Source organism: Ostrea edulis, chromosome 9 (genome assembly GCF_947568905.1).
Source record: "Ostrea edulis chromosome 9, xbOstEdul1.1, whole genome shotgun sequence".
NCBI classification, from domain to species: Eukaryota; Metazoa; Mollusca; class Bivalvia; order Ostreida; family Ostreidae; genus Ostrea; species Ostrea edulis.
In genome coordinates this window covers 46,152,861-46,180,343 of record NC_079172.1, presented here as the reverse complement: position 1 = coordinate 46,180,343, position 27,483 = coordinate 46,152,861, and the positions used below count along the sequence as shown (strand labels likewise).

General features: G+C 35.7%; 1 protein-coding gene across 3 annotated transcripts in view; it reads left to right on the top strand.

The window, feature by feature from the left end:
* Nucleotides 1-23,228, top strand: part of LOC125658293 (neuropeptides capa receptor-like) — a 62,136-nt gene extending 38,908 nt beyond the window's left edge. The window contains exons 1-2 of one of the 3 annotated variants that reach the window (XM_048889513.2): nucleotides 4,230-4,464; nucleotides 21,754-23,228. In XM_048889513.2, the coding sequence (XP_048745470.1) occupies nucleotides 21,833-22,990 (1,158 nt within the window). In that variant the 5' untranslated portion in view covers nucleotides 4,230-4,464; nucleotides 21,754-21,832 and the 3' untranslated portion in view covers nucleotides 22,991-23,228. Of the gene's footprint in view, nucleotides 1-4,229; nucleotides 4,465-4,797; nucleotides 4,817-21,753 lie in introns of those variants that run through there. The other 2 variants (XM_048889515.2, XM_048889514.2) reach the window with 2 other exon arrangements.
* Nucleotides 23,229-27,483: the final 4,255 nt, after the last annotated feature.

The window sequence follows — 27,483 nt, the reverse complement described above, 5'->3', positions numbered from 1 at the left end:
ATTTCATTTCAATTTCTTTCTAAAATATATTTACCGGATATATCTTTTTTCTTATTGACATTTTTGTTGAAGATTTTATCCGTAGATTTAAAAAAAAATATTAACAATTAACGTGTTCTTTTTTCATAAATATTATTTTATTTAAAAAATCGGAACGTCTATCTTAGTCGTTTTGACATATTTTCTTAGATATTCATATTACATGTATGCATCAAATCATAGCGAAATTTTTACTCTAAAGTATCTTATTTGCAAACAAAGTACCCTTTTTACCATTCCGAGATAAATCACAAAAAATCCATATAATATACTTGAGAGGTCATATCACTCTTTCGATGGTGAAATCATACTTCAGAAGAGGCGTTTTAACGAGCCATTTAATAAAAAAAAATAGTGTAATGAGCTACCTTAGGAGCTATTGCTTTGCCTCACTTGAGCTGAAAGAGCTTTCTGCTCAAGTGAGCTTTTCTGATCACATGTTATCCGGCGTCCGTCTGCCCGTAAAGTTTTCACATTTTCATCTTCTATAGAACCATGCACTGCGCCAATTTCAATCAGACTTAGAAGAAATCATCCTTGGGTAAAAAGGATTAAAGTTTGTTCAAATAAAGGGTTAATTTTCCTTGAAGGGGGTGATAAAGAAAACGCGAGAAATAGAATGGGGTCGTTTAAAAAGAACCACTTGCCAGAAAGAGTGGAAATTGGCATGAAGGTCTCCTGACAGAGAGAGAGAGAGAGAGAGAGAGAGAGAGAGAGAGAGAGAGAGAGAGAGACTCTGTTGAAATCCCCCGGGGTAGGTAAAGTGGGTCCTGTTGAAATCATATCCCCCTTGGGGGTAGAGTGGGTCAACAACATGGGATCAAATTTTATATGCAGATATATAGGAATCTTTAAAAATCTTTTTCTGAAGAACAACAGTCATGATTAGTAATATTAATATGCAAGCATTCTCAGGTAGTGCAGATTCAAATTTCTTTAAAATTGTGGCCCCGGACGTAGGTTCGAAGCCCTGCTTAGTAGGAGCTCAAAGTCTTACATTTTAAGTTGAATGGAATCAAGGTTTTTTGTTTACGTTGTTAACCCTATGGTTAGGGTGGATCATTGATTTAAAAGAAAGAAAACCCTCTCCGGATTTGCAAGATCATGTTAATCATATTAATATTGAGGCATACCCATGTTGTGTGAATTCAAAGTCGGATATGTCATGACCCTTTGGAGCTAGGTTGGGATTACAATGTGGGGTGAAAAAAATTATGGGTTGGAGTAAACATCGGGAAAAAAATCTTTTAAAATCTACAACAGCTGAACAAGAGCAGAGCAAAGTTGACTGGGTGAGCGATGTTGCCCATGAGTCTATTGTTATTTCAATAAAATATACATATGCAGTGATCATGATAGATGAATCTTATGATCATGAAAAAAATACAGGGTGGGTGGAAGTTCTGCCCACAAGCACCTGCTGTACAGAACAAAAAGAGTAAATATGGATGTGCTCAATGAAAATCAAGACACATAATGTATAAATCAATATACTGTACCATGTCCAGAACTATTGCTGAGAAATGTAACGTATTTGAATATTGAACGCAAATACGTAGGTGGTCACTGACAATACTTATATGTAACCATCCCTGTACGTAACCTGACAAGCAGTGTAAAGTTAAGTGAACAGTTTTTCTGGTCAAAGTTTGTCTATCATTAGAGATTTTAAAGATATCTTCCCATTAACAGACAGCTGACACTTTTTAAATTAATTTCTCAGGGCGACAATTGATGGAAACATCAATGTTTGATATGTAACGTTTGATATATGATCACGTGTTTAATTTATTATAAAGAAACACAGTACCAATAATTAATGTATTAAACATTCAAAATAATTATGTCAGTTACAGTTGTATACTTTATCAATTATTCAAAACTTATGCATGTAGTTGTGACAACATAAATCAAAACCATTACAATACTGTTAAGATTTTATTTCGTGAAAATGTTCTAGTAACAAACTGTACTGAAAACGTTCTGTGAACTGAAAAAAGCATTGAAACTTTGTCATACTTGTACAAACGCGAATGTTCAATAGCAAAAGAGCATTTTAAAATCCCTATATGATTATCCTTCCCTAAAGTTCCAGTCACTAGTCCAGAGGACACGAATTCCAGTCTGTTGGCAGTAGTCCTCACACTTCTCATAACCACACAGTCATGTCCTACATACTACTGATTATTTGTAATAATGCATTAAAGTTAAAAAGATGATTTTATTTATAAAAATATCACCACCCTTTTACCTATTTACATTGTACCTATGTCCTAGAGCCTGAACCCCTCATGCAGTGTTTGTACCTCTGTTCTAGAGCCTGAACCCCTCATGCAGTGTTTGTACCTCTGTCCTAGAGCCTGAACCCCTCATGCAGTGTTTGTACCTATGTCCTAGAGCCTGAACCCCTCATGCAGTGTTTGTACCTCTGTCCTAGAACCTGGACCCCTCATGCAGTGACTGGGAATTTCACAAATTTGGTAGAAGTCTACATGCTCTTCATAACCACAGTGTATTTCTTCACAATACATTGAAGTAAACACAGGGTTTTGACACAATCTGAGCAAACTGGTATATTTAGTATAAAGAGTGAAGGGAGCTAACAAAGCAGCTATTAAATTCTAGGTTGTTCTCTTCAAACTCTCAAAACTTCGGTATTAATCGTGATAATGAGGACCTATTCTAACCCGGTATCTCCACGGGATAGTAGAGATTGCGAATTTCACAATCATTACTATGAATTCAGTTTGGTTATTGGATATTCAGGAGTCAAGGGAAAGATTAAAAAAGAAATAACTAATTTTCACGATCGATTCTAAAGCACGGTCATGACAATAACGGTTTCAAAAAGTTACAAATTGACATACGGACATTTTTGTGTATATACGTCAATATGGTTCACTTCAACAATAGATTAGATACATGTACTACTAATTGTAGTTAGTTGATAACAATAGAAAATTTGACCGTTAAATCATGGGGCACAAAGAACGAAGACACCACGCAGCTGGTTTGAAATAGTCTTCTTTTAAAAGAGTTCGTCTCTTTATTAAATTTTGAAAAATCAGAAACATCAACATAGGTTAACAATGTATAATTTGTAGACCTTCACAGCAAAGTTTGACACAAGATGTACAATATATAATTTTTAAGTCATTCAACCAGTCAGAGTGAATGACGTAATCGATACCATTCTCTAATACGTTGTAGTGTTCGACAGTAAGATGATTTTATAAATTTCTGTGATAAAGCAAGAGTAAGAGCTGTGTTTCTCAATATGAACTAAATAACATGTGTATATATATATATATATATATATATATATATATATATGCAGTATATATATACATGTATATATACAGTGTCCGCAGAAATTCGCTATATCAGAGTTTTACTGTGTGTGTGTATATATATATATATATATATATATATATATATATATATATATATATATATATAGTTTCACAACGTCAGTAACGTATGAATTACAAATGTAGAAGACGGAAGGTAAATGTGTGGTCGGTGTACAGGGTATGTAACCGAACAAAAATTCATTATGCATTCACGCCTAGTCGAGCATAATCAATATCATTATATATATATATCTATATCTTGTAACTAAAACTATATCTTTTCTGTTGTGGTATCACCGACTGTGTAGTAAAAAAAAACCCTGATGAACACGTTTAGATGACTTGTGCTAGAAGAAAATTGCACAAAATCAGGAATTGTGCAGCTAAACCGTGCATAACGGGCACTGTGTGTTTGCGTGCCACGCCTCCCGGGACTTTTTATTTGCTATCACGTGAGATCTACACTATAACAACTACTCCACATAGCTTTAATCATCATATCTAAACGACCATAATGGCTCTCAAATGGGCAAAATTATTAATATGTTTCTCACATTAAACTTGATACTGCAATTGTTTTCACAAAAGATGAATTTGTTATGAAGTTATTTACCGTATTAATGGGTTTATACAGCGTTAGTAAAAACAATGTCATGTATTTTTCAGACATAGAGGGGTTTTTGTAAATTACACGTTGGCAAAAGTTATAAATTGTATATGGTACAGTGTGTCCTGTGATTAATACATAACTTGAGTAGATACATTATTTTTGTTGTCTGAAAGATATTTCTAATCAGCTTATTATATACGGGCTTTTCAGAGATGTCTTTTCCCCCCTGTGTATTAAAATAGCTAATTGACATCTTCCACAGATGTGTATTTATCCTCGAATCAAGCATGACATCTTTATATTGATAACCGATTGTTATCGATCTGAGCCTCACGCTCGTAAGGTCAAATAACAATGAAACTGGGTATTGCTTGTTGGCTTCGTCAGCTGCGTTGGTGTGAAGTGTAAGAGACAATCTTTGGATATTTACTGACACCCAGGATACTTACTGGACGAAAATTAGTGAGTGACATAATTTTTGCTTTATATTGGGGAAACTTCTTAAGCGTCCTTCTATGAAAGATTTTATGTATGTTTATTTCATTTTCATTTTTAATCTGAAAGCAAATTTTTGATCCCATTTCTTTTTCATGCTTGCCGTTGCAGTATGCTTTCGTGATCTCTTTACGAGTCTTTTTAAGGAGTTATGTAAAAAATAAAACATGTCTTTGATTCTTTTGTCTTTATTGTAGAATACCTTAAGATCTGTTTTGATTAATTTATCCATTCTTCCACATAGTATGGAGCTGATGTATTTCACGGGCACCTGATCACTTGAAACTGTACCCCAACTCTTCTGTACCATATCCCTCAAGTAATTTTGTCCATTTCTAATTTTTGATAGGTAGTTTCCTTCTCTCTTTATAAGCAAAACGAATATTTTCAAATTCCGTTTTCTGTTTTACACTCCAATAAAGTACATGTATATGAAACGTCGACAGTTACTAAAGAAATTATCTCATAGTATGGAAGCAGTACTATAGTTTGTAGATAATCTAGATCAGTTTTAACGGACTATAGAATATGAATATAAAGTTTGATGAGAAAACACATATTCTAAATTTATAAATTCCCAACATTGATTGAGGGAAAATGCAAAAGGGAATTTACCCGGTAAAGTGTTCCAGGGGTCTGTGGTGTATTTAACTTATCATATCTTTAAAAACAGCCCAGGTTCCGGCTGATTAGTTTGTATTCGTCATGTTGCGGAGTTAGATTCGTATCATACTCGAACATATCATGTATCCGTGACAGATGTTGCTAAATCTGCTTCAACATTGACTACTAGTATCTATTACACGTGAAATGATGAAACAATGGTTCTATGAAATTGTAGTCTTCAAATAAGGTAAAAATGTGACTGTAATTGAATTTCAATCGAATTGATTGTGCCTAAAAAGATCCTATTTAATCTAAAGTCAACAGACATTTGAAGGATTACATGGTATCCGGATTCTTTAATGCAATTTTTGGTTCAAATACTGTAAATTTATTCAAGGTTGCTCATTAATAAAACCTTTTCATTATTTTACCTACGTATACTCTGACGACATTAAATGTGCTACTTTTAACGTAGTTCCACCCTCTTATGACGTCATGAAATTTCGCAAAGTCAATGATTTAATAAGATTTATGCATGGTAGGAACATAAATTTTGTTGGAGTCTTTTTCAATAGTTATTGTAAAAAATCTTGTCAACTATAAAATATTTCAAAAGTCTACATGTAAGTTATTTATGGATAATCAATTTATATTTTTCAAAATATTGAATCCAAGGGCAATAACTCTGTTTTCGATGAATTATTTATCAAATCCATTATGTGATAAAATTTCCTTTATTTTTTACAAACATTTTATATATTTTTTAAAGAAACAGTTTCATGAAATTGTTATGAATACTATTATATCTTTTCAACAAGTTTTTGTGATATTTTGATAATGCTGCTTAAGGAAAATTGCAATTTTCTGACGTTGATACAGGTATATGTGTGCTAATTGATAAAAAAAATTATTAATACCGCAACATACTTATTTCATCATTTTTATTTGTTACCTGTTCCAAGATATATCAAGTGTACGATTGAACCTATGATTCTAGAAGGGTGGAATTACCTTAACATTCATTCTTCCAAGAAAACGAAAAGAGCGAGTAATTCCCATTACATGACGTAAGTCGTTGGAGGCACAGATGGTATTTATTGCGATAAATCATATCACCTAAGTTTTAAGGGAGATAGAGCTCATTGTAACGACCATGAAATTTGCGAAAAGCTTAATTTAAACGAAATTGTTGAAATCCCTCTTACATCAACTTTTTTATCAGTAGCCTGTTTCACTTTAGAAATTGATCATACGCAGAGCATGCTTTTGTGTACAAAATCAATTGAGAGACAATAATAAAATATTGTTACATTTTATTTATGTATATGGAGAGTGAGAGAGAGAGAGAGAGAGAGAGAGAGAGAGAGAGAGAGAGAGAGAGAGAGAGAGAGAGAGAGAGTGGGGGGAGCAGTTTGTATTTTTATTTATAGAGCTAGACTGTCTCTTACACTTTTAAGTTTTAAAGAATCTTGATTTCAACTATATATTCCTACGAACGTCTATAATTCAAAGAAGTTCAAGTTGGTTGAAATTTGAACTGCTGCTGATTTTAGAGGTTCGTACAAATACGACTAAGGATGTTGACACTTTATTGCCATAATCAGCCTATAGTCAATAATGTACATCAATGTTTTTAAGTTTTAGAAATATGAATTATAAACATAAATTACACCATTATCATGACTGCGGTCGTGGTACATGTAGCCTAAGTAAGTAAGGGAGTAAAACAAAACAATCATAAACAGAGCAAAAATCCTATATACACTGTACATGAATTCAAGGGTCACAAACGTTGACGTAAGCGTTATGGGCTTAACACATACAGAGATACAGGACTTGTTTTTTTGTTTGTTTTTGGGGTTTTTTTGGGTTTTTTTAATTCTTCAATTTTACTTCTAATGCCGAGCTCTTAGCGAAGGAATTGTATTGTAAGATCCAGGTGCGTGATGGTCGGGGTTAAAACCCACGTTACTGCACAACAAGCGAACGATTCATCTACGGAGCAACTACATGCGTCTCTCCAAATAATTATACTGATCCCTAATTATGGTTCAATTAAAGGGAGCTGTAATTCAATTTGGAGACATTCGACATTTCCCTAATTGATTTATACAGGTACAGTGTAGTTCACTGAGAAATCAATCAGAGCTGGTTCTCATCTCCTTATTCCTCTCAGCAATGAAATAAAGCACTCTGGAATGCAATTGACGAAATCATCGATTACAGCGCCAAATAAATATTAGGATTGAACTTATTGAAGTTAATCGGTTTATTGAAGCTGTATTCAAATATTATTATATTTTAAAAAGATGTATCATCAGGATAATTTCCGGGTATTACATGTAGCCATTTCTTTTTCTGTTATAGGCGAGATCATTACGCCACAACCACCTTGCAAAATATAGATATCAGTGCACACTTAATTAAAATTTCCGAGTTAATCACTTGTTTCCTTCTCCATACATCCGTCTTTAGGCGGGGTGTATTATGATACAGCGATGTACATCCGTCCTTCCGTCAATTTAGTTTTTTCCCCGTTTTTCTATTTTAATTTCTGTTAGGGATTTAGCTGCAACTTGCTGTGTAGCTTCTATGTGGATCACTCTAAACAGGAATTGTTTAGGGTCTCTAGAACGGGGGGGGGGGGGGGGGGGGGCAAATTAAGGTCCCATTCCCAAGGATAAAAACCAGGTATTTTCCCAAATGTTTGCTTTGAAATTCCCAAACAATGAAAATTAGTTAGGACTAACTTACTGAGTGTTTGTATTCGTATTACATATGGCAAGGATTTTAATTTTCCTCCACGTCCGAGAAATTTACAGATTATTGGGGTTGTGAGAAAATATTACAAAGTTGGCACATGGTCTTCCATCAAACACCTTACGATTTTCAAGCTAAAGACTTTACAAAGAAATTGAAGATGTGCGTATCGTAAGGAGATTGATTCCCAAACATTTGTTGAACTTTTTGTTAATTTATTTTGAAAACATTTTACACACAGATCTAATAGTTTGTCTATATACCTCCTGTCAAAGTTCTTAAGCTAGAACTTTTATCTTCTACAACTCGTGGTATCTTTGCCATGTTTACTAATCAATGTCAGAGAGGAAAAACACTACCTACGCTTGTGGTGGTCGTATTATGTACCGTTTTCGGTACTCTTGCTTATCTTTCCTACGCAGTGAAACATACACCACACCCAAATGCATATCAAAATATGGTGCTATGGAACCACCTGAAATGGTTTTTCTAGAATAAAATTTATTAGATATATTGTATCAAACTTCACTGTTTTCTTTGTTACATAGTATCGATCGAATAAAAGTTGATGATTCATTGCAAAGATGAAATAGCCTTATTAAAATATTTCCTTCTTGTAATGGCCATTGTGTCTTGTGTTCCACATTCATATTCATGTATCGCATTAATGAAGCTAATCAGCTGCTACACAACCAGATAAACCTTTGTAAGTTTAGGAGTATTCGATATAATGTATCTATTTGTTTTAAGACATTCATCCCACATAATGTTCAAGTCTAACTGCCCATAGAGTACAAGACTAACTGCCCAGAAAGTACAAGACTAACTGCCCATCGAGTACAAGTCTAACTGTCCATAGCGTACAAGACTAACTGCCCAGAGTATACAAGACTAACTGCCCATAGATTTCAAGGCTAACAACCCATAAAGTACAAGGCTAACTGCCCATAAAGTACAAGGCTAACTGCCCATAAAGTACAAGGCTAACTACCCAGAGAGTACAACGCTAACTGCCCATAAAGTACAAGACTAACTGCTTGCTCATAAGTAGAAGCTGCCCATAAAGTACACGCTGCCGATAGAGTACAAGGCTAACAGCCCATAAAGTACAAGGCAGAGTGTCCATAAGGAACAACGCTAACTACCCATATAGTACAAGGCTGAGTACCCATAAAGTACAAGGCTAACTGCCCAAAACGTACAACGCTAACTGCCCATATAGTACAACATTAACTTCCCATAAAGTACAAGGCTAACTTCCCATAAAGTACAAGGCTAACTGCTCACTTTGTCCACTTAATTCAGCATGTATATAATGCATATTGTTAAGGGATTGGATTTACTTTGATATTTTCGCAGCTTTTGATGCTTCCAGGTTGCATTTCACTGTCCGACGGGCGTGTATTGTACCGTTTGCGGTACCCTTGTATCTACCTTGTTATATGCATTTGCATTCATTTAATGTAACGATTTATTAATGTTGATAACATTGTGTTGACACCGATGAACAAAATAAGTTTATGAAAACAAATCAAAATTAGATTTTAGGTGCAAAAAGGTAAATTTTCACACTCTATAGTTCTATAAAAAGCACAGCGATCCCTTCTTTTTTGTATTACTATTTATAATTCTACATCAATGTAGAAATTTATGAAAATGCTTCCACAAGAATTGATATTAGTACAAAACTAAAGTTTGAACCATTGAGAATGGCCATAGGACTGAATGTAATAATATACATGTATACACATTCATATATAATATTAATCGAAAACTTTCTTTGATATTATGAAGCTTAGGCCAAATTTTCGTAATATTTGGTAGCAACTTTGCAGTACATAGTGTATTACAAAGTCTCCGCTCTTATGGAAGGATAGCTTTGGGGCTGCAAAAAACTCTTTGGGTGGATGAAATTATCATTTAATCTGGCAGTCACCATTTGAAGAATAAGACAACATGGTAACATTCGTTAAATAACAGGGCATTCAACTCATATGTATTATCTACCAGTGACAAACAATACCTATATACAGCTTACTCTGGATATATTGAAATTCAGGGGACCAATATTTTTCTTTCAATATAACCGAAGTTCAAAATAAGCGAAATCGGAAATGTCGACCATATCGGAGCAATCTCTCACCAGAGGGCGTTACGCTACGCTCCACAACACCTCTGTTATCGTCTGATTTACAAGAATTTTGTAAAACAGATCGTCTTTGAAAATAAAATAAATCTGCATCATTTTCATAAATAAAACATTTTATGAGTTAAAAACACATTGGTAGGTATCGAAATGCTCTATGGAACTATTTTGTCTTCTCAAATGTATTAATTTCACTTTCACTTCGAAACTATGGACCCTACATTAGAAAAACTAGCGAGATTATAATGATGAAAATCTGACATTACACAAAGAACAGGAACATGTCTTTCTGTTGGAGTCAAAGACGTCATTTTGTCCGTGCGAGATTATGTGGTTAGCCGAACTATTTATCAGACGATAACAGAGGTTGCGTAGCGTGCCCTCTGGTGAGAGAATGATATCGGAGGCTTCATCCGATAACGAAAGCAGAAATATGAATTTATTACATTACACAATTTACAACATTTAGATACATATGTAATTGATTGAATTTAGTCCACTGAAGAATTTTATTTTTAAAAAAAAAAATATGTGAGTTTTGTTAACTTTTTTTCTTATTGAGCTGACCAAGAATGAATATTTCAATTTCCGATATGTCTATAAAAATTTCGTCGTCTACTTTAGGTAGTGTCTGTTCGTAATCTTTTTTTTTTTATTATCATTAAATTTACACATACAATTTCGAGGTTGATTGTACGTCACATTTTCATTCGGAATTTCATTTTTGCTCTCGTCGCCGATATTTCCCTTGCAATATGTACATGTATATAATACCGGAAGTAAGTTCTTCCCTGAAAACGATTGCCGTGAAAACATTTGACACACATGTACATGTATATCTGACATCAGAATTTCAGAACCATTTTTAGAAAAAAAATAAAGTTCACTAACATAAGCAAGTGGCATCATGTTGTCTGTAAAGACATTGTCGTTGTCCGCGTCAGATATTATAGACTTTATTGGAGATTTTAATGTGAACTCAGTCTTGCAAAAACTATTTTAATGCACTGTGATAGTGGTAAGGTGTTTGAAATTACTGGGGTTAAGCAAAATTGTCATTTCAGATTTTGACTTCAAATTCTTATATCTATTGCAGTTATTAATTTGTATTTGGTGTATAAAGTTTTCCTTTTTTGTGGGGAGGTCAAATTTTACAAACGATCCTGTCATCAAGCTGTTAAAGAGTGATTATACCCCACTGTTATTTTATTCCTATAAAAACACGCAATGAAAAGTAATCCTCTAGAAACCAATTAAATGCCACCTACCTGTGTAATTATGAGGCCAACAACCTGGACAACTACCATCAAAGGTGGCTTCAATATAGCCGTTATAAAAACAATACATTATCTACTCAGCGGACCTATAATTGATTTCAAAATAAGGGATATTTCAATATAAGCGATTTCAATTTAACCGATATTTTGATGCAAAGAAAATAAGAGACTGAGACTGGGGATTTTGTTTTACTTCAAAATAAGCGATATTTCAAAATAAGTGGAGTAAGCTGTATATAAATTGTATGTCATCGTATATCTTGCATTATTGATAGACTATGAGTTATTTCTAATAGGATTGATAACGGGTTTGTTTCGTCACGGGGGGTTGTATGTTTGAGCCTCGCTTGTAACATAGCCGCGCAAAATCTAAGACGTAAAATAGGTAACAAGAAATCAACTTGATGAAAGCAAGAAACATCAACTTCCGGGGCATTAAAACTTCGACGAACTCACTTTTGATCTCAGTTTCACTTTTTGGCCGCGTTGTTAAGGAAGCATCTGACTCATGCGTCCCTGTAATAGGGTACCTACTTTGTGTAATCAACTCAAACTTTGTACAGTTGTCATCAACACATTGAAGATGTGCTTGTATTCTTTTGAAAGTATTCAGACATTTTTCGAAACATTTACCTGAATTTTTGTAATCAACTCCTCTTACAGCATTTATTTGACATTCTTCAGAAATTGTTCAGCTGTTATAGAAGCATTAAAAAAGCAATCGGACATTCTTCGAAAAATTTACTTGTAGTATGGCACCTGCTTTGTGAAACCAACTCCTCTATAACATATTTAAAGCAACCTGGTCATTTCTGGTCTTGAATCAATTTTTCACTATTTGTTCCTTCTATGAAAGTGAGAATTAGATTAAAAGTGAGCTTTTCTATGTGTTATGGCCTCGGATCCAGGCCACAGAAGATGAAAGGAACCATCTTATTGATAGATCGAACCACACTGGCGATAGGTGTTTTGAACATCTCTTTAGGACGAAGAGTTAATTGTGAAGTCTTTAATTTAGATATTTTAATTGCTATAGTAACAGAATTAGTAGAAACACTATTACGCAGGAGAACGATTTTATTGTATACATGTACATTTTGGGGATTTCACTTGACGGAACTCAGCTCCCCTTAATTATCACCTAAAGACCGTTTGATTCTTTTACTAGTTGTGTGAATCCGCAAAATAGTCAGAAATGCACAAAACGCTCAGATCCTTTTTGTATTTCATGAATGAATAATTAGATATAAAGTAATAAATGAAATAAATTGAAACCGAAACAAACACAGTACTAAAGTTTGTTAATACGCTCGGTTTACTTCTAAACATTATACAAATTGAAGGCTGACAGTAACAATACCGGTAACTTGAATCTCCAAGTCATTACGTATTACATGTACATTTATTTTGAATTTTAATAAAAATGCATTCACAACAAATCCGCAGATACAAAAACTTTAATTCCGCAGATTGAAAACCTGTATTAGAACATACACCGCGCTCTTGCGCAAAACGCAAATGTGCATCACGTGTCTTTCGGATACATACATGACCTTAAAAACGGAGGTCCCGTGTCGAGGCAGGCGTTGGCACGTTAAAGAAATGTTGTGGTACTTCACCGACAGCTCGTGGTCAATACGAGTGAAAAATACTAGACGGGACGTAAAACAAACAAATTGTAGTGGAAAGTATATCTCATGACTCTGGAGGAAAACTGTTTCAATGAATGAATACAGTGGCGGATTCAGGATTTGTGAAAAGGGGAGGGGCTCCAGGTTTTGAAGGCTTTTTAGGGTTATTCTAGCCATACTTTAGATAAATAGCAACAGCTAATTGATTTATTTGGTTTGTATGCATGAGTCAAATCTTATAATTTTGCTAATCTTCTACTTTTTTTTTGTTTTTGGTGGTGGTGGGGGAGGGGACTCTAAATTCGCCGCTGAGATAGAATATCTCCCATTCCGCATGACAGTTGAATTACAGACCTCCATTTCTTGGAAAAACATAATCATTATAGAAGTTTGACAAACACATTCCCATCATAATGGAAGTCCTGTGTAACCGGACCGCTGCATAGAATGTAGGGTAATGGATAATTATTTATACGCGATTATAACTTCGTCTTTTGTTGAATTGAGGTGCACGATATATCCTGTTGATAGTAGTTTCTAATGCTCGCGCAGTCCCAGATTGGAGGAGTGGTGTGGAAGTAAACAAGGTGGCAAGGTTTGATGTAATCAGGTTCATTTAAAATAGGATTGGCAATTACAGGGGAAAAACCCAGAGATGTTCGAATATATAAACAAGGGTACACCATTTATGTAGAATACCATTGTTAAGAAACATGTTTTGTCAGCGTTTCGATATTTGTGTATGTGTTTAGATGTTGACAAGTTTTCAAATTAATTAGATTGAAGTTCAAAAAATCCTAGACAATCATATATCTCTTTTTACATCTAATATTCAAAATCTAAATTTTGTAAGGTAGGCATGCGCAATGCATATAAGGTAAGCATGCGCAATGCATGATATTTTGACTGGTACATGTATTTGTTATACCTGTAATGTTGCTTCGAGACGAATGTTGTGTTTACTGGTGCTTCTTTTAAAATTCACCTAGCTCTACTAGGGTAAATATTTGGGAAGGTAGGAAGGCAAGATTGTTTACACTCCATTGTTACTGAAGGTAGACTCTTAACTTAGTTGGAAAAATCGTGATAGAAAGGCGTGAACAGTCTTTTAAGTGGAGGAATTTTATTTCAGTCAAACAACTTTTTACACACCCGTCCGTATTATGGTATACATGTAGGTTTCCCGTCCATCTGTTAGCCTTTTCGTGTCTGAGTCAACTCTTTTACACTGTAAGGCATAGGACTAAAATTTGATTAATTGATGTAATTAAGGAGGGGGTTGAATTCACTGTGTCCTCCTTCTGGAATTTTATGGCTAACATACCGATACTTTAATAGTTTCCGCACCACACTGTGAGGCCTAGGACCATCCAACTTGGTCAGTTGATGCATCGTGGGAGAAGAAACCTAAATTAGGTCATTGTAACCTCCTTCAAGAATTTTATGGTTAGACATATCCAAATCTTGACCGGATCTGTCTTTCACACTGAGAGCAACAAGGTCATCAAATTTGGCCAGTTGTTGCATCTTGGGGGGAAAGTGTGTCATGACCTAAAACAAGGTCACTGTGGCCTCATTTTTGGAATTTTATGGTCATACTTGTACATAAACAAACTGTGTCCGGATAAATCTTGTACACCATGAGACCTAGGACTAACAAACCTGGTCAGCGGATGCAGAGTGTCGTAACCCAAATGTAGGTCATTATGGCCTCCTTCTGGATCAACTCAAATCGTCTCCGCATCATATGAAGCATAGGACCATCAAACGTTGTCGGTTGATGCACCTTGGGGAGGTGTGTCTTGACCCAAATGCAATTCACTGTGGTGTGGCCTATTTGGCATTGCAATTGATAGTATCAACGTTTGTAAATTCAAGTATGTAAAGATACATAATGCATCATGTACGTGTAGATGCAGCGGTGTGCGTTTTAGTTGAGGTCTAACATGATGGTATTTTAAGATTTGATGCCAAAGTTTTCCGCTAAATCCATGGTACGAAGAAGTTCTATCCTTGTATTGTATTGATGGGAGAGGGGGGTGGTTCTATCCTTGTATTGTATTGATGGGAGAAGGGAGAAAGTTTTATCCTTGTATTGTATTGATAGGAGAAGGGGGGAGTTCCATCCTTGTATTGTATTGATGGGAGAAGGGGGTAAACAAAATTCTTTATTATTTTCTCCATCTCAAAATACTTTTTAAGTTCCTATTTTGACGGGACTACAATTGCTGATGTTGTAATTCTTAAATGTTTTGAAAATAACATATGATATTCCATGTAATAGTTTTAATTTTAACCTGTTCCGGTAGATATTATTCGGATGTAGTCGTCGCTTCTAATTCACTATATGAGAGGTCGTGTATGAGTAAAGTTAAAATCAATATATAATACTAGTAGTTCGTGCAACATCCTCAACATTTGATAGTGGATCCTACCACAATTTGGAAATTACCTATCAAATGTGTCAAGGCTTCCGCTTCGAAGACTGGGAAGCATTCAATAGCTATGTGACTAAGTAGTTCCATTATTTTCAAAATGATGGATGTTAAAACAGAACCTATTTAAATTATATATGCATACTGTGCTAACAAAATGTTCCTTTAAATACTGCCTTTTGTGGGTAATGAAAACGGTTTATTTCTAAAGCTCTTGTTCTCCGGTAAAGGGATATTTTGAAGGTATGATTAACAATATAATATACTGATTAAAGCTTTACGGTTAGTGATTTTGCCAAATAAATTTTTAATATGAGATATTGATATTGGATATATGATGGCCTTCCATGGATCTCAAAACAATGAACTGAAATTTTGTGTGGACGGCAATTACAAATAATATACCACGCTGGAATGAGAAGTCACACTTACAATTTTGGATGTCCAAATATTTACCACTTGAGTTGCTGATTGGCAATATTGATTGTTGGCACTGTCATCATGAAAGAAAAGAGTTTCTCTTAAAAAAAACAAAACAAAGTGCTGCGTCTGTCATTACCTGCTATGCTTCATCGGTGTCCTAAAGATTAAATCGTGTTTCTGCTATACCTCACATTCTCCTGAAAAGTCATCGTATGCTTACTTAACGGCATTGCTGTTTTAATAAAAGTAGAGAAACGAAGTTTTCTTTGGAATTTAGTCGTCATTAGATTTGATATTGTTTGGTTATCCAGTTTATTTTAGAATTCTTCAGGTGAGTGGCCATGTCTTCGTATACCAAAGGTACCAACAACCATTCACCTATTCAAAGTAATCTCCGCTTTCTCTGATTACCAATATTTCAATTTTCTTGTTGACACAAGACATACTATGGTTCTCCAAATGATGTTTTTCAAGTCACCGTTCTTTTTTTAATACTGGTTCGAAGTATTACTTCGTTCAAAACAGAGAGGGTTCACAGCGGTTGTGACCGGTCAACAGGGAATGCATACTCTCTACATATAGATATTCAATCCCATCTCTGATAGTTTTAGGGGTCCGATTTTGTATTGATTATAGGATGCATGAGATTGATCGTTGTTCGTCTTTTTCATTGACAAAGTGCAGGGTGTCCAATTATTGTAAAAGCTCACGCTTGAACACCTAGTCAATCATTATAAATAAATATGAAAGAAAGTTGGGGAAGAAAAACTATTTCATTGACATATTTGGTACTAATGTGGTCTTTATTTTCAAAATCAAGAATTACTAGGAGCTGACTAAAAGCGCAGACGTCTTTATTATTTCATCTTTGAAGGTTTTACAGAGGATACAGTGATAGTTAATTGGTGTGCGAGCGAGTGGTGATTCGATTTTTCCCATTTAATTGTGTGGATGCACCTAGGAATTCTACAAATCCAACCGCATGCAATTGATTTGTTGTTTCGTCACGGAATTCTATTTTCGTAAATGTACATCGATAAAACCATCTATTGCAATGACTTCGTATTATTTTCGCTTGGTGTACAATGTATGATGTTTGCAAATTCGACTCAGTCTCTACTGCGATAATGTTTGTATAAGATACAAGATGGTTCTGTTCTTTGGTTTGGTAATGCATGATTTATCATATACCTCATTCTTGTTTACCATAACTGTCCTTATATGCTAAATGTATCTATATGGTAAATGCGTTGACGAACATATGTTTCTAAATGTAATGATATTTAAATACAAAATGCACTTAACTTCGTGCCACAAGGCTGTGTTTATACCACAAGTTGGATAGTTTTATATGTATTACTGGCCAGGCCGCTTCAGATATTTTGTCCCATCCTGGATATTATGTAGAGGTGTTACGATGGTTAGTCATATATGAGTGAACTTTATTGGACTAACCAACATGTAGACCATTTCCGGTACACACTATGATTTCTTTATCAAGCAAAATCTATAAAAACCTGTGTAGGGTATAAAAACAAATACAGTATTGTTCCATATTTCGTAGTCAGTCCAAACTACAGTGAAACCTGTCTAATCCGACATGCATCATGAAACAATATTTTAATACATGTACACAGTAATGTTGCAATAAACTGTGCAAAAACAATAGGTCGGAATGTCCAGTGAAATGGAGTGCACAGGTGGCTGATTAGGCAGTTTTCACTGTACATGTATATGCTGTCAGTAAGACCGTGATATTTGCCTCGAAACGTATTACATGTATAACAAATAATATAAAGCCATGATTTATCTTGCATGTGCACTGTACACATATTACTGTAAATAGGTATACTTACACGACATTGTATTTTGTCCAGGAACTATAAGCATAACTTCTTTGAAGATCATTGGTCAATCACAACCTCTGAACCCTGTCCTATTGAAGGTATATATATATATATATATATATATAGTTACTGAGTTACTGAAAATAAAACTTGCCACTCTACCCACACACCTAAATTTAACTTGGTCACGTATAAAGATACATAGGTCAATTGCAGCATTTGAAATAAGTATCAAGCTCGTAAGTTTCACCACCGTAGAAAATATAATTAGTAGAAAGTGGACCTGCATGCCTACAATTAACAAAGTTGGTCACTCATTCGAACAATATAGGGTAATTACAGCAGCGATAGGGAGGTGATTTGATTTGTTTGTTAAGTCCCTTTGAGGCGTTACAAGCTGTATGTGAAGAACCATAAAATCAGACCCATGCTTAGCGCTCAGGGCCGTATGACTGCTCCAACACCTGCAGCGACACCTGCGGGGGTCCCCTCCGTTTTCGAGGTTATGTCTGAAAGAGTCGTGATTCCGCGACCGGTGAGCCAGATTGAATGTATCCTCAGACGGAAAATAATTTCAGGGAACTGTTAACGGAACCGTGATGTAATTTAGTCAGTTTTCAACCTGATTTTCAGGGGAGTTGACTTATAACCATAATTCCCTACAATGACAATAAACCCTACGTGATTTGAAAATATCTTTTATTGAGGTATTCAATACTGACATTTTACCTAGTATAAAATAATTCATTGACAAATGATTTTTTTTTTGCCACTGTCCTGTTTATCCTTCCTCTCGCCACGATTCCCGCGATTTTAGATTTGTCAATAAATAATATTGTCATACTCATGCTAGGGACTGGATTGGTACATTGAAGAGTGTCAATATATGTATATTTTGACGTGATTATTTTGTTTGTGACAATTTTCCAAAGGATATTCCGCTCTCCACAAACCCCTCTGACAGATTACACTGACTCGCAGTACGACACTTAGCGGATGTTCTGAATTTTTAACTTAAAATAATTTTTTATAATCTAGCCAGTCGGTTAATGGCTTTCGGAATACTGTTCGTAATTGTAACAAATTCCAATTAATCTTTTAACGTCGAAGTTTATTTCAAACAATGTAAATTATGTTTAACGTAATTCTTGCAATATACATAAGTGCCCCAAGGCCATAGGGGAGGTTTCTCGGTAATATATAATTTTTCATGACATCCCAGACACAATTCACGTACATCATATTCTGTTTCTATAAAAAAGGGATATATTTCTAGACTAGAGTTAGCATATTTTGATAGTTCCTGGTTGTAGCAAGAAAAACCTGTAAACTATATGTATTACAAAAGGTTGACGTATGTACATTACTAAGTAAGGGAGAAAAATCTTTGAATCAATCGGAAATTGAACCTGGGACCCTTGCATTACTAATTACGTAACTGAGCGAACTAGGTCAGCATATGAAGTATAGTAATATATAACATGTATTTCAGAAATCATGTAAGAACTCTTCATGTCGATAAGACGAAAAAATAGTTTTAGAAACCAATGACAGAATTGGCGCGTAGGACCTTAAGTTTGTTTTTGAGATCAGTCAATATTTGACTTGTTAAAGCATTCATAATAGACACACTTTTCATTTTGATTTGATTTATTTTATATTGTTTAACGTCCCGCTCGAGAATCTTTTCACTCATATGGAGACGTCACCAGTGCCGGTGAAGGGCTGCCAAAATTAGGCCTATGCTCGGCGTTTACGACCTTTGCGCAGGGGGGATTTTATTGTGCCACATCTGCTGTGACATGGGGCCTCGGGTTTTGCGGTCTCATCCGAAGGACTACCCCATTTCGTCGCCTCTTACGACAATCAAGGGGTACTGAAGACTTATTCTAACCCGAATCCTCATTTTGACACTGGCATTCAAAACGTCTGACATTTGCTTAAAAACTTTAAACGAAACTGAAAATATTACCCGGCGGTATTTAATGGAAACTGACCACCAATCAACAGACCCCGGTCCATTGTGGGGATTAATCACATTAACATCTGATATTCACACGTGTAGACATCCATATATCTTGTGACCGAGAGCTATCTTTTCATTGGTTCTACGGTCGAACCTTGGAGCCTATGAAAACTTTGGCCATAGTTTTGGTGGCGTAATTTTCCAAGGGATGGTGGGGAAGGGACCAAAATCTCTTGCCATGCGAAGATGCCCGAAGACCCAAATTGAGAATTTACATTTTTAAAATGTCAATAACTATCCAATCAGATATTCTTTATAAGAAAACTCCGTGCTCTAAGATTTTTATTGAAATGTCATTCTAATGATTAACTCGTCTCTTGTGCCAATGAAAGAAAAACCCTTCATCCTGAAAGTACTTCTTGTTTGATATCCCCATACATGGAGAGAAAACCCTCTGTATATAGGAGATGGGGAAATACATATACCCGATGTTTTCCGATAGAAGAAACATGGCGGACGTTGTGCTGCATTCATTATGTATTTATGGCTAAAGCTAACGGCATCCCTTCATGTCAAACTCCACTTTGATCTCCCTTACTACATGTATAATGCACGAACAGTAGGGGGCCGGCATCAGACAACCGGGTGGGACTTCAATTCACACTGAATTGAACTTTGGCACACTAGTATCCTTTTCGCATTAAAGATGTTGGAAGTAAGTAGGGTTGATTAATTGAATGTGTATTCTTTAATATGCGGGGAGGAAGGGGCTGGTCACATTTGCAAGCAAGATATCGAGGAAGTAAACTTACAAAGAAAGAAAAGACCCCAGTATTACATGTATATTGTTTTTAAATGATATTGAATAGAAATCAGTTTACTTCCCGTTGTGTATTTTTATGATGTCTTGAGAAAGAAGACCGAGAAATCAATAAAGGACAGAATCAATAATCACATAATTGTAACATTGGAACTGCGAGACATTTCATGGTTTAGTTGTTCGTGGGGGGTTGTTCTGCTCTGTTTGTAAGACTGTGCTATCGTTGGTAGATAGCTGTATTGGTTCTCTTTGTTCTTAAAGCAGCACGAGACCATTCCTAAGATTCACCTATTTCCACAAAGGATGCAGCTAGTTATGTAAAATGTCTAATTTGGAAAATACATGGTGCTAAACATGATCATCATAATCTGACAGTCGTTTAATCTTATGTATAATTTTGACAAACGTTTCTTGCTTACATTGATTTTTAAAACTAGATTGGTTGTAAATTACTGTCTTTAAACATTTTCCTTATCACCTATGCCACTAGACATCTTTAAAAATTGGATTACTGCCTATATTGTTGTAAAGTAATTTCTGTTTTTAGTTGTCTTACTAAAGTCAATTTATCGTTATTGATGACAGGGGGAAGTTGTAGATTGATTATATCTAATAGAGCCCTGTAAATGAGTGCCTCATAATATCTAAAATATCAGCTCATAATTCTATTATATTAGATTTTCGCATGTATAGCATCACACGAGACTGTCCAGAGATGAATTTAGAGCGCAATTTCTGTTCTAAGTGTTGTATTTTATAATTCAGTGATTGCTTCGACGCCATTCTTTAACTTCGTTTAAAGTCAAGGCTATGCGCATGAAGCCTTCAAAAGAGAAATTACCATTACAGTAATGGTGGACCTCGTCTGATCAAATCTTTATTGTGCAGGAAACGCATTTAAGTACGCGAGGCCAGTTAGCTGTGGGATGGTAATGGTCTCTAAAAACGAAACCATGTTTCTGAAAAACTATCCGTTTAAAACTGCATTGAATATCAAATACTTTGTAAACAATTGGACATTTGTAGCTCCTTTATGGCCAATTTGTACGCCATGTCTTCCTTCACAGAGCAGTTAATATAAATTCAAATCCCGCCGTTCCTTTGGGATTTCCCTTACATTCATTTTCAGTATGAATAATGCTTTTTCTTTTCATTCATTACATTCCACATGATTAATTTGGATATGTTGTGGGAAGCAGTGCCGTGACGACCTTTGATTATATTATTTGGATAATCAAAATCAAACACTCAAGTATTCTTTACTCAACTTTGCTTCGTTTGAAATATCATTATGGCGAAGTCAACATGATAGTGACCTTGATATTGAACACTATTTATTTTGCAGATAGAGGTATATGGACCGCAGAAAGATCTCTGTTCATAAAGAGCACCTGGTTACCGTGCGTGAGTCCTATTAAGAATTGATGTTGGGCGTTGTAAATTTTACCAGGCAGGGTGAACACCATGCATCTTACGTCAACATGAACGTGAATGTTTCGCAAAGTAGTGGGTACGAAAACCAGTCGGGGGAGTTACCGGATGCTAATCAGCAGGACACTGTGTTCATCATTCGTCGTTATGCACTTCCGCTGATATGTTTCCTAGGAATTCTTGGAAATTCTCTATCGGCAAAAGCATTCTTGGGACCAGGATTGAAGCATGCCTCTTGCAGTATGTACCTAGCCGTCCGATGTATTTCCGATAATGGCTTTATTTTGACACTATTTACCGCCTGGTTAGACTTTGTACACGTACGTTTATTCCACACTGAGGCAATCTGTCAAATGGTTGTATTCCTTTCATATCTTTGCAGCTTTATATCCGTTTGGTGTGTTGTCTTTGTGACCATCGAAAACTACGTCCGGATCTGCCATCACACCCATGTTAATCGTTTTTGTACTATCAAAGTCGCCCGTTATTCATTGCTTACATGTTTTCTTGTAGCGCTCCTTCTTTACAACTTTGCACTTTGGGGAACACAGGTACAACGTCATGGCAATCAAAATTACTGTCTCACAAAAGAAATGTTTATTCAGTTGGAGCAGATAATGACGTATATCGACACTGCATTGACTTTGGTCATTCCATTGCTCATAATTCTTATTTTGATGTTGATGATCATGATCAGTTCTGTCGATGCTCATAAGCGACAGATTCGGTTGAATTCGGCCGCTGCCCAAAACAACAACGTGGAATCCAGAAGACGAATTCTCCCCCATTCCAAAGTGACAAGATTATTATCGTCCGTTACAGTCATGTTCCTTATTTTACACACACCTTTGCACGTTATTAGAATCAAAGTGTTATTCGAACACGTGCTCCATGAGAATCGAAACTCTGTAAGCGATATGGATCGCACGCTTCAACATGTATTTGTCACCATGTACTATTTGAATTATTCCGTCAATTGTGTTATATATCTTGTCTGTGGAGAGAATTTTCGCAAGGTGTTTCTTGATTCTTTTTGTTGGTTTTGCAAAATTCGGAATACAGAATTCGAAGTGGAAGCGGAAAGGTTTTCGAACGTCGGGATGACATCGTCACTTATCCTGGACAAGGATGAGGAAACAACCATTCAGTGATGCCGTAACGAATAACAATACAAAAAGTCTCTGTGATATCGCTTTATATTGTTACTATTGCTCACGTGCTAGTGGTAACATATTTCTTTAAATGTTGTCACGTAGTACTTTTGTTGTTATTATAATGTTATCAAAATGTTATGTTGTGAAAATTCCATACACACTTGTGTTGATCTTCACTTCTATTGATTAAAAGCACTTTAAAGGTTTTGAGGTATGAATACAAAAATAAAATGAACTAAGTTGTTACTATAGGAAAAACAGGGTAATTGTACTTTTCTTGAATAATACGCGACTGGTCAAACTTGTGGATCATTAGGGGATTTGTTTCCTTTACGTCCCGTCGAGAAATTTTCATTCTTATTGAGACGTCACCAGTTGTAGGTGAAGTAACCAATGCTTAGCGCTCAGGGCCGTAGCAGTGAGGGTTCTAACGTCTCATGTCAAGCGTTTGGCGAAGGCACAATCACTGCTTACATGTATATTTATGTCATAGATTTGTCGCAGCCATGTCACAAGCGGAAACTCGCGGTTTCGACCTAAATGAAGTTAACGCTCTACCACTGAGCTACCGAGACCAGTTCATTACGGGGTAAAGGGTAATGTCAGAGGATAATGATAGGATGAATGAAATCTAATGGATTGTGACGTCATAAATTTCAGAGGATCTTAATAAGGATTCAGAAAATCAAATCTCAATCGGAAGACTGCTCGGCCTTTTCCGTCATATAGAGAAAAACATCGGATGTAGGTCCCAAAGTACACTGATTCTAATGGTGTCTAAGTGAATCACCTTCGGCATATTACCTACAACACTGGACAAAAACTAAAAACATATTTGTTGTAAGTTCTTTTCGTCTTTTATGATGAAATATCTCAAGGTGGTCAGTTTAATATGAGTACATACAGTGTTAGTTGAATAAAGCGTTTTATCGGAGAAATATAGCTACTTTACTTTTACACATGGTGTCACATTTTCATTCATATGTCGATTGTCCTCGACATCTGCTTCGTACTTGAATATTTTATCGAAAACAAGATTAGCCATGTCCCCCACCCCCGCAAAAAAGTTGAAGCAAAAAACTGGGACATAACTCCTGTAAAATTTGTCGAATCAAAATGATGGCGCGATATGATCAACTACAGATAGTGACTAACAATCCTACAAAATTTGAATAAAATCTGTTGAGCAGTTTCGGAGGAGTTGCGTCCACAAAGTGTTCCTATAGTGTAGCATGTAAAAATTCAACAAAGTCCCATAACTCCTGTAAAATTTGTCGAATCAAAATGACGTCACAATATGATCAACTACAGATGATAACTAACAACCCAACAATATTTAAATGAAATCCGTTGAGCCGTTTCTGAGGAGTTGCGTCCACAAAGTGTGTTCGTATAGTGTAGCATGTACAAATTCAACAAAGTCTCATAACTCCTGTAAAAATTGTCGAATCAAAATGGCGGCGTAATATGATCAACTACACATGGTGACTAACAATCCTACAAAATATTAACAAAATCCGTTTGGCGGTTTCTGAGGAGTTGCGTCCACAAAGTGAAGTGTGACGGACAGACATACGCAAGGACACCGGTATTTCTATGTCCCCTTCCGCGTTGCGGTGGGGGACAATAATCGTGGTTTATACTACACAAGACAAACAGAATGAAAAATAATTGAAATATGTCAGGGCCGTTCCGGGTTTATCATCCTCGCATACCAAGGTATCGATCTATGTTTTTACTACGTTTAAAGGGGCATGGACACGGTTGAGCTGAAAATTTTATTTTTCTATTTTTATTGTTTACAGTGCTTAACTAACGTATCTCTAATGGTCAACCAAAATTTGAATACCAGTTTTTGAGTTACAAGTGAGATACAGCACTAACAATTCTTTGTTATCGTAACAAGGCTCATGCCATGTTTTTGTGTACATATATATTGCTTGATAGAAAATAGCATGTTTAAAACAAAATGAGATGTGCTAAACACTAGAAACTATTAAATTATGTTCAGAATTATCTTGTAAATTGAAAAATCTGCTTTAAACGAACTTTTACAGGTATATCTAGCTTATATGTAAACAAAAACATGGCACGAGCCTTGTTTAAATAACAAAGGATTGTGATCGCTGTATCTCCCATGTACCTCAACAACTGACATTGAAATTTTTGCTGACCATTAGAAATAACTTAGTGAAGCATTTTAAACATTTAAAATGGAAAAATAAAAATTTTCCGCTCAAATTGGATCCATGCCCCTTTAACCTCTAAATTCGGCTAGTTGTATTCGGCGCGTCAATCGTAGTCAATGTTTTCCCGTGAAATTTGATGTGGTAATAAACACTCAAATGAGCTTGATTTTCTTTGCTTTTTAATTTTTTTAGCTTTATCGCATTTTTTTTTTTTTTTTTTTTTACAGAAATAGCTTACGCGAATGGTGAGCCCAATCAAAAAGTTCGAGGAATGTTTCAAGCACTAAGCTTTTTTCAAAGTCAACAAACTACTAATACTTTGCATCTTTTAGCTGTCGATATATATTTTGCCTGAAACTATTTATATTGTTATGCGAAATCACAATTTTAGGTGAAAAGATACATCACACAGTAGTTTCCACCTTTATGACAAATATTCATTTGCTACATAAATAGGGTCCCTCCTCAGTATCTTGTGTTAATCAGCCGTCAGACTTTTATCAATTGTTATGTACATAATTCATACTCAAATTAATTTAACTCTCGCCTGGGCTCACCTGGGTTCAACAAATTTTTTTCTTTTTTGCTTATATTTTGTAAATATCCATTAATTTTTTTAATTTCTGTTACTTATTAGTAAGGATCTCGTTATTAGTGAATGCTATTTTTTCTTACAATCGCTGAAAACTTGATTTTTACTAATACGTAACAGAGATGAAAAAATACATTTTTAGAAAATTCTTAAATGTAAATTTACAATTCATTAGTAAAAAAAAGTGTGTAGATTCCAGATCAGTAAAGGTTAGGGGTAGGGTGGTGTGTTGCACCGCATGATCCATGCCCCAAATGCATGTGTATATATTACATATAAACTACCCCTATTTTAACACCACCACGTGCGACTTCTGGTGAAATATCGAACCCGAAACGTACGATTAATGATAAGCGATAAATTTTCTTCAGAAAAATTGTGACGCGCGGGCGCGCCGAATACAACTAACCCTAAATCAATTCTACTGATTTTAGAATAAAGTACAAAAACAACGTCATAAAATAGTCAGTCAGCTCTAGCGTGGGACCTACAGTGTAATCAAAGTTCGTGTGCTATTTTACACGTAAGGCTAGTAGTACACTGTAAACAATTACTATATCTCGCCGGGTGTAACCAGTCAACAAGGGATGCTTAAACGTCCTAGGCACCTGAATCCACCTCTGATATATCCAGAGGTCCTTTTTTACCCCTCTCTTAATTATTATTCTTCATAGGAACTATGAGGTCAAAACGTTTTCTTTACGTAGATATGAAACTGGGGATTTCCGTGATAAGGCCGAGAACGTTGGGTGAGTTTTAGGATTTTAAACTGAGCAATTTCGTGGGGATCCGGGTTTGAATACATGTAGGTCTTCAGTATCCCCTTCCTAATCGTAAAAGGCGACTGAATGGGGCGGTCCTTCGGATGAAACCGCAAAAACCGAGGCCCTGTGTCACAGCAGGTGTGGCATGATAAAGATTCCTCCCTGCTCAAAGGTCGTAAGCGTCGAGCATAGGCCTTAATTTTGCAGCCCTTCACCGACAATGATGACGTCTCCACATGAGTGAGAAATTCTCAAGAGGGACGTTAAACAATATACAACCAACCAACCGGTCTGTTCCATATTTTCATTTTCACCTAATGTGATGATTACCATTATCTCGATTTAACAGATTTTAAGTCCATCATTTACCCCTCATTCGATTTGCCATTTGGTTTCCACCTACTATAAACGTCAATTTTTAAAGTAGAGTCGATTGGGCTGACCTAGAAGTTCGGTGAAATGTAAATATAGACCGAGACTTTGGTATGCGAGAAAGCAGGCTACTGACAAACAAGTTGATGGTGCAGGGGTTTCAAAAGTCTCGTTTAAAGTCAGCATTTCGCAAATTCTATGGTCGTTATAACGATCTAGTTTGCCAATACAACATATCATTGGGTCAAATGTTGTCTGACGTGTTTCATACCGATTGTTAGGCCGTTTTTTGCATACTGATTTTGACTACGGATAACGTCGTTAACCTGATCAAGATATAGGGCTCACGGCGGGTGTGACCGGTCGACAGGGGATGCCTATTCCTCCTAGGCTCTTGATCCCACCTCTGATACATTGTATATCCCGGGTCCCAATTATATTATGTATTGTTTGCAGCTGATAGGAGATATGAGATTGATCACTGTTTATTATCTTCGCCTTTCTTTAAACAGAAATTTGCCTTAAAGAGGTTTGCACCTTAGTTTTGTAGCATTGTCAATTTTATTACGAAGT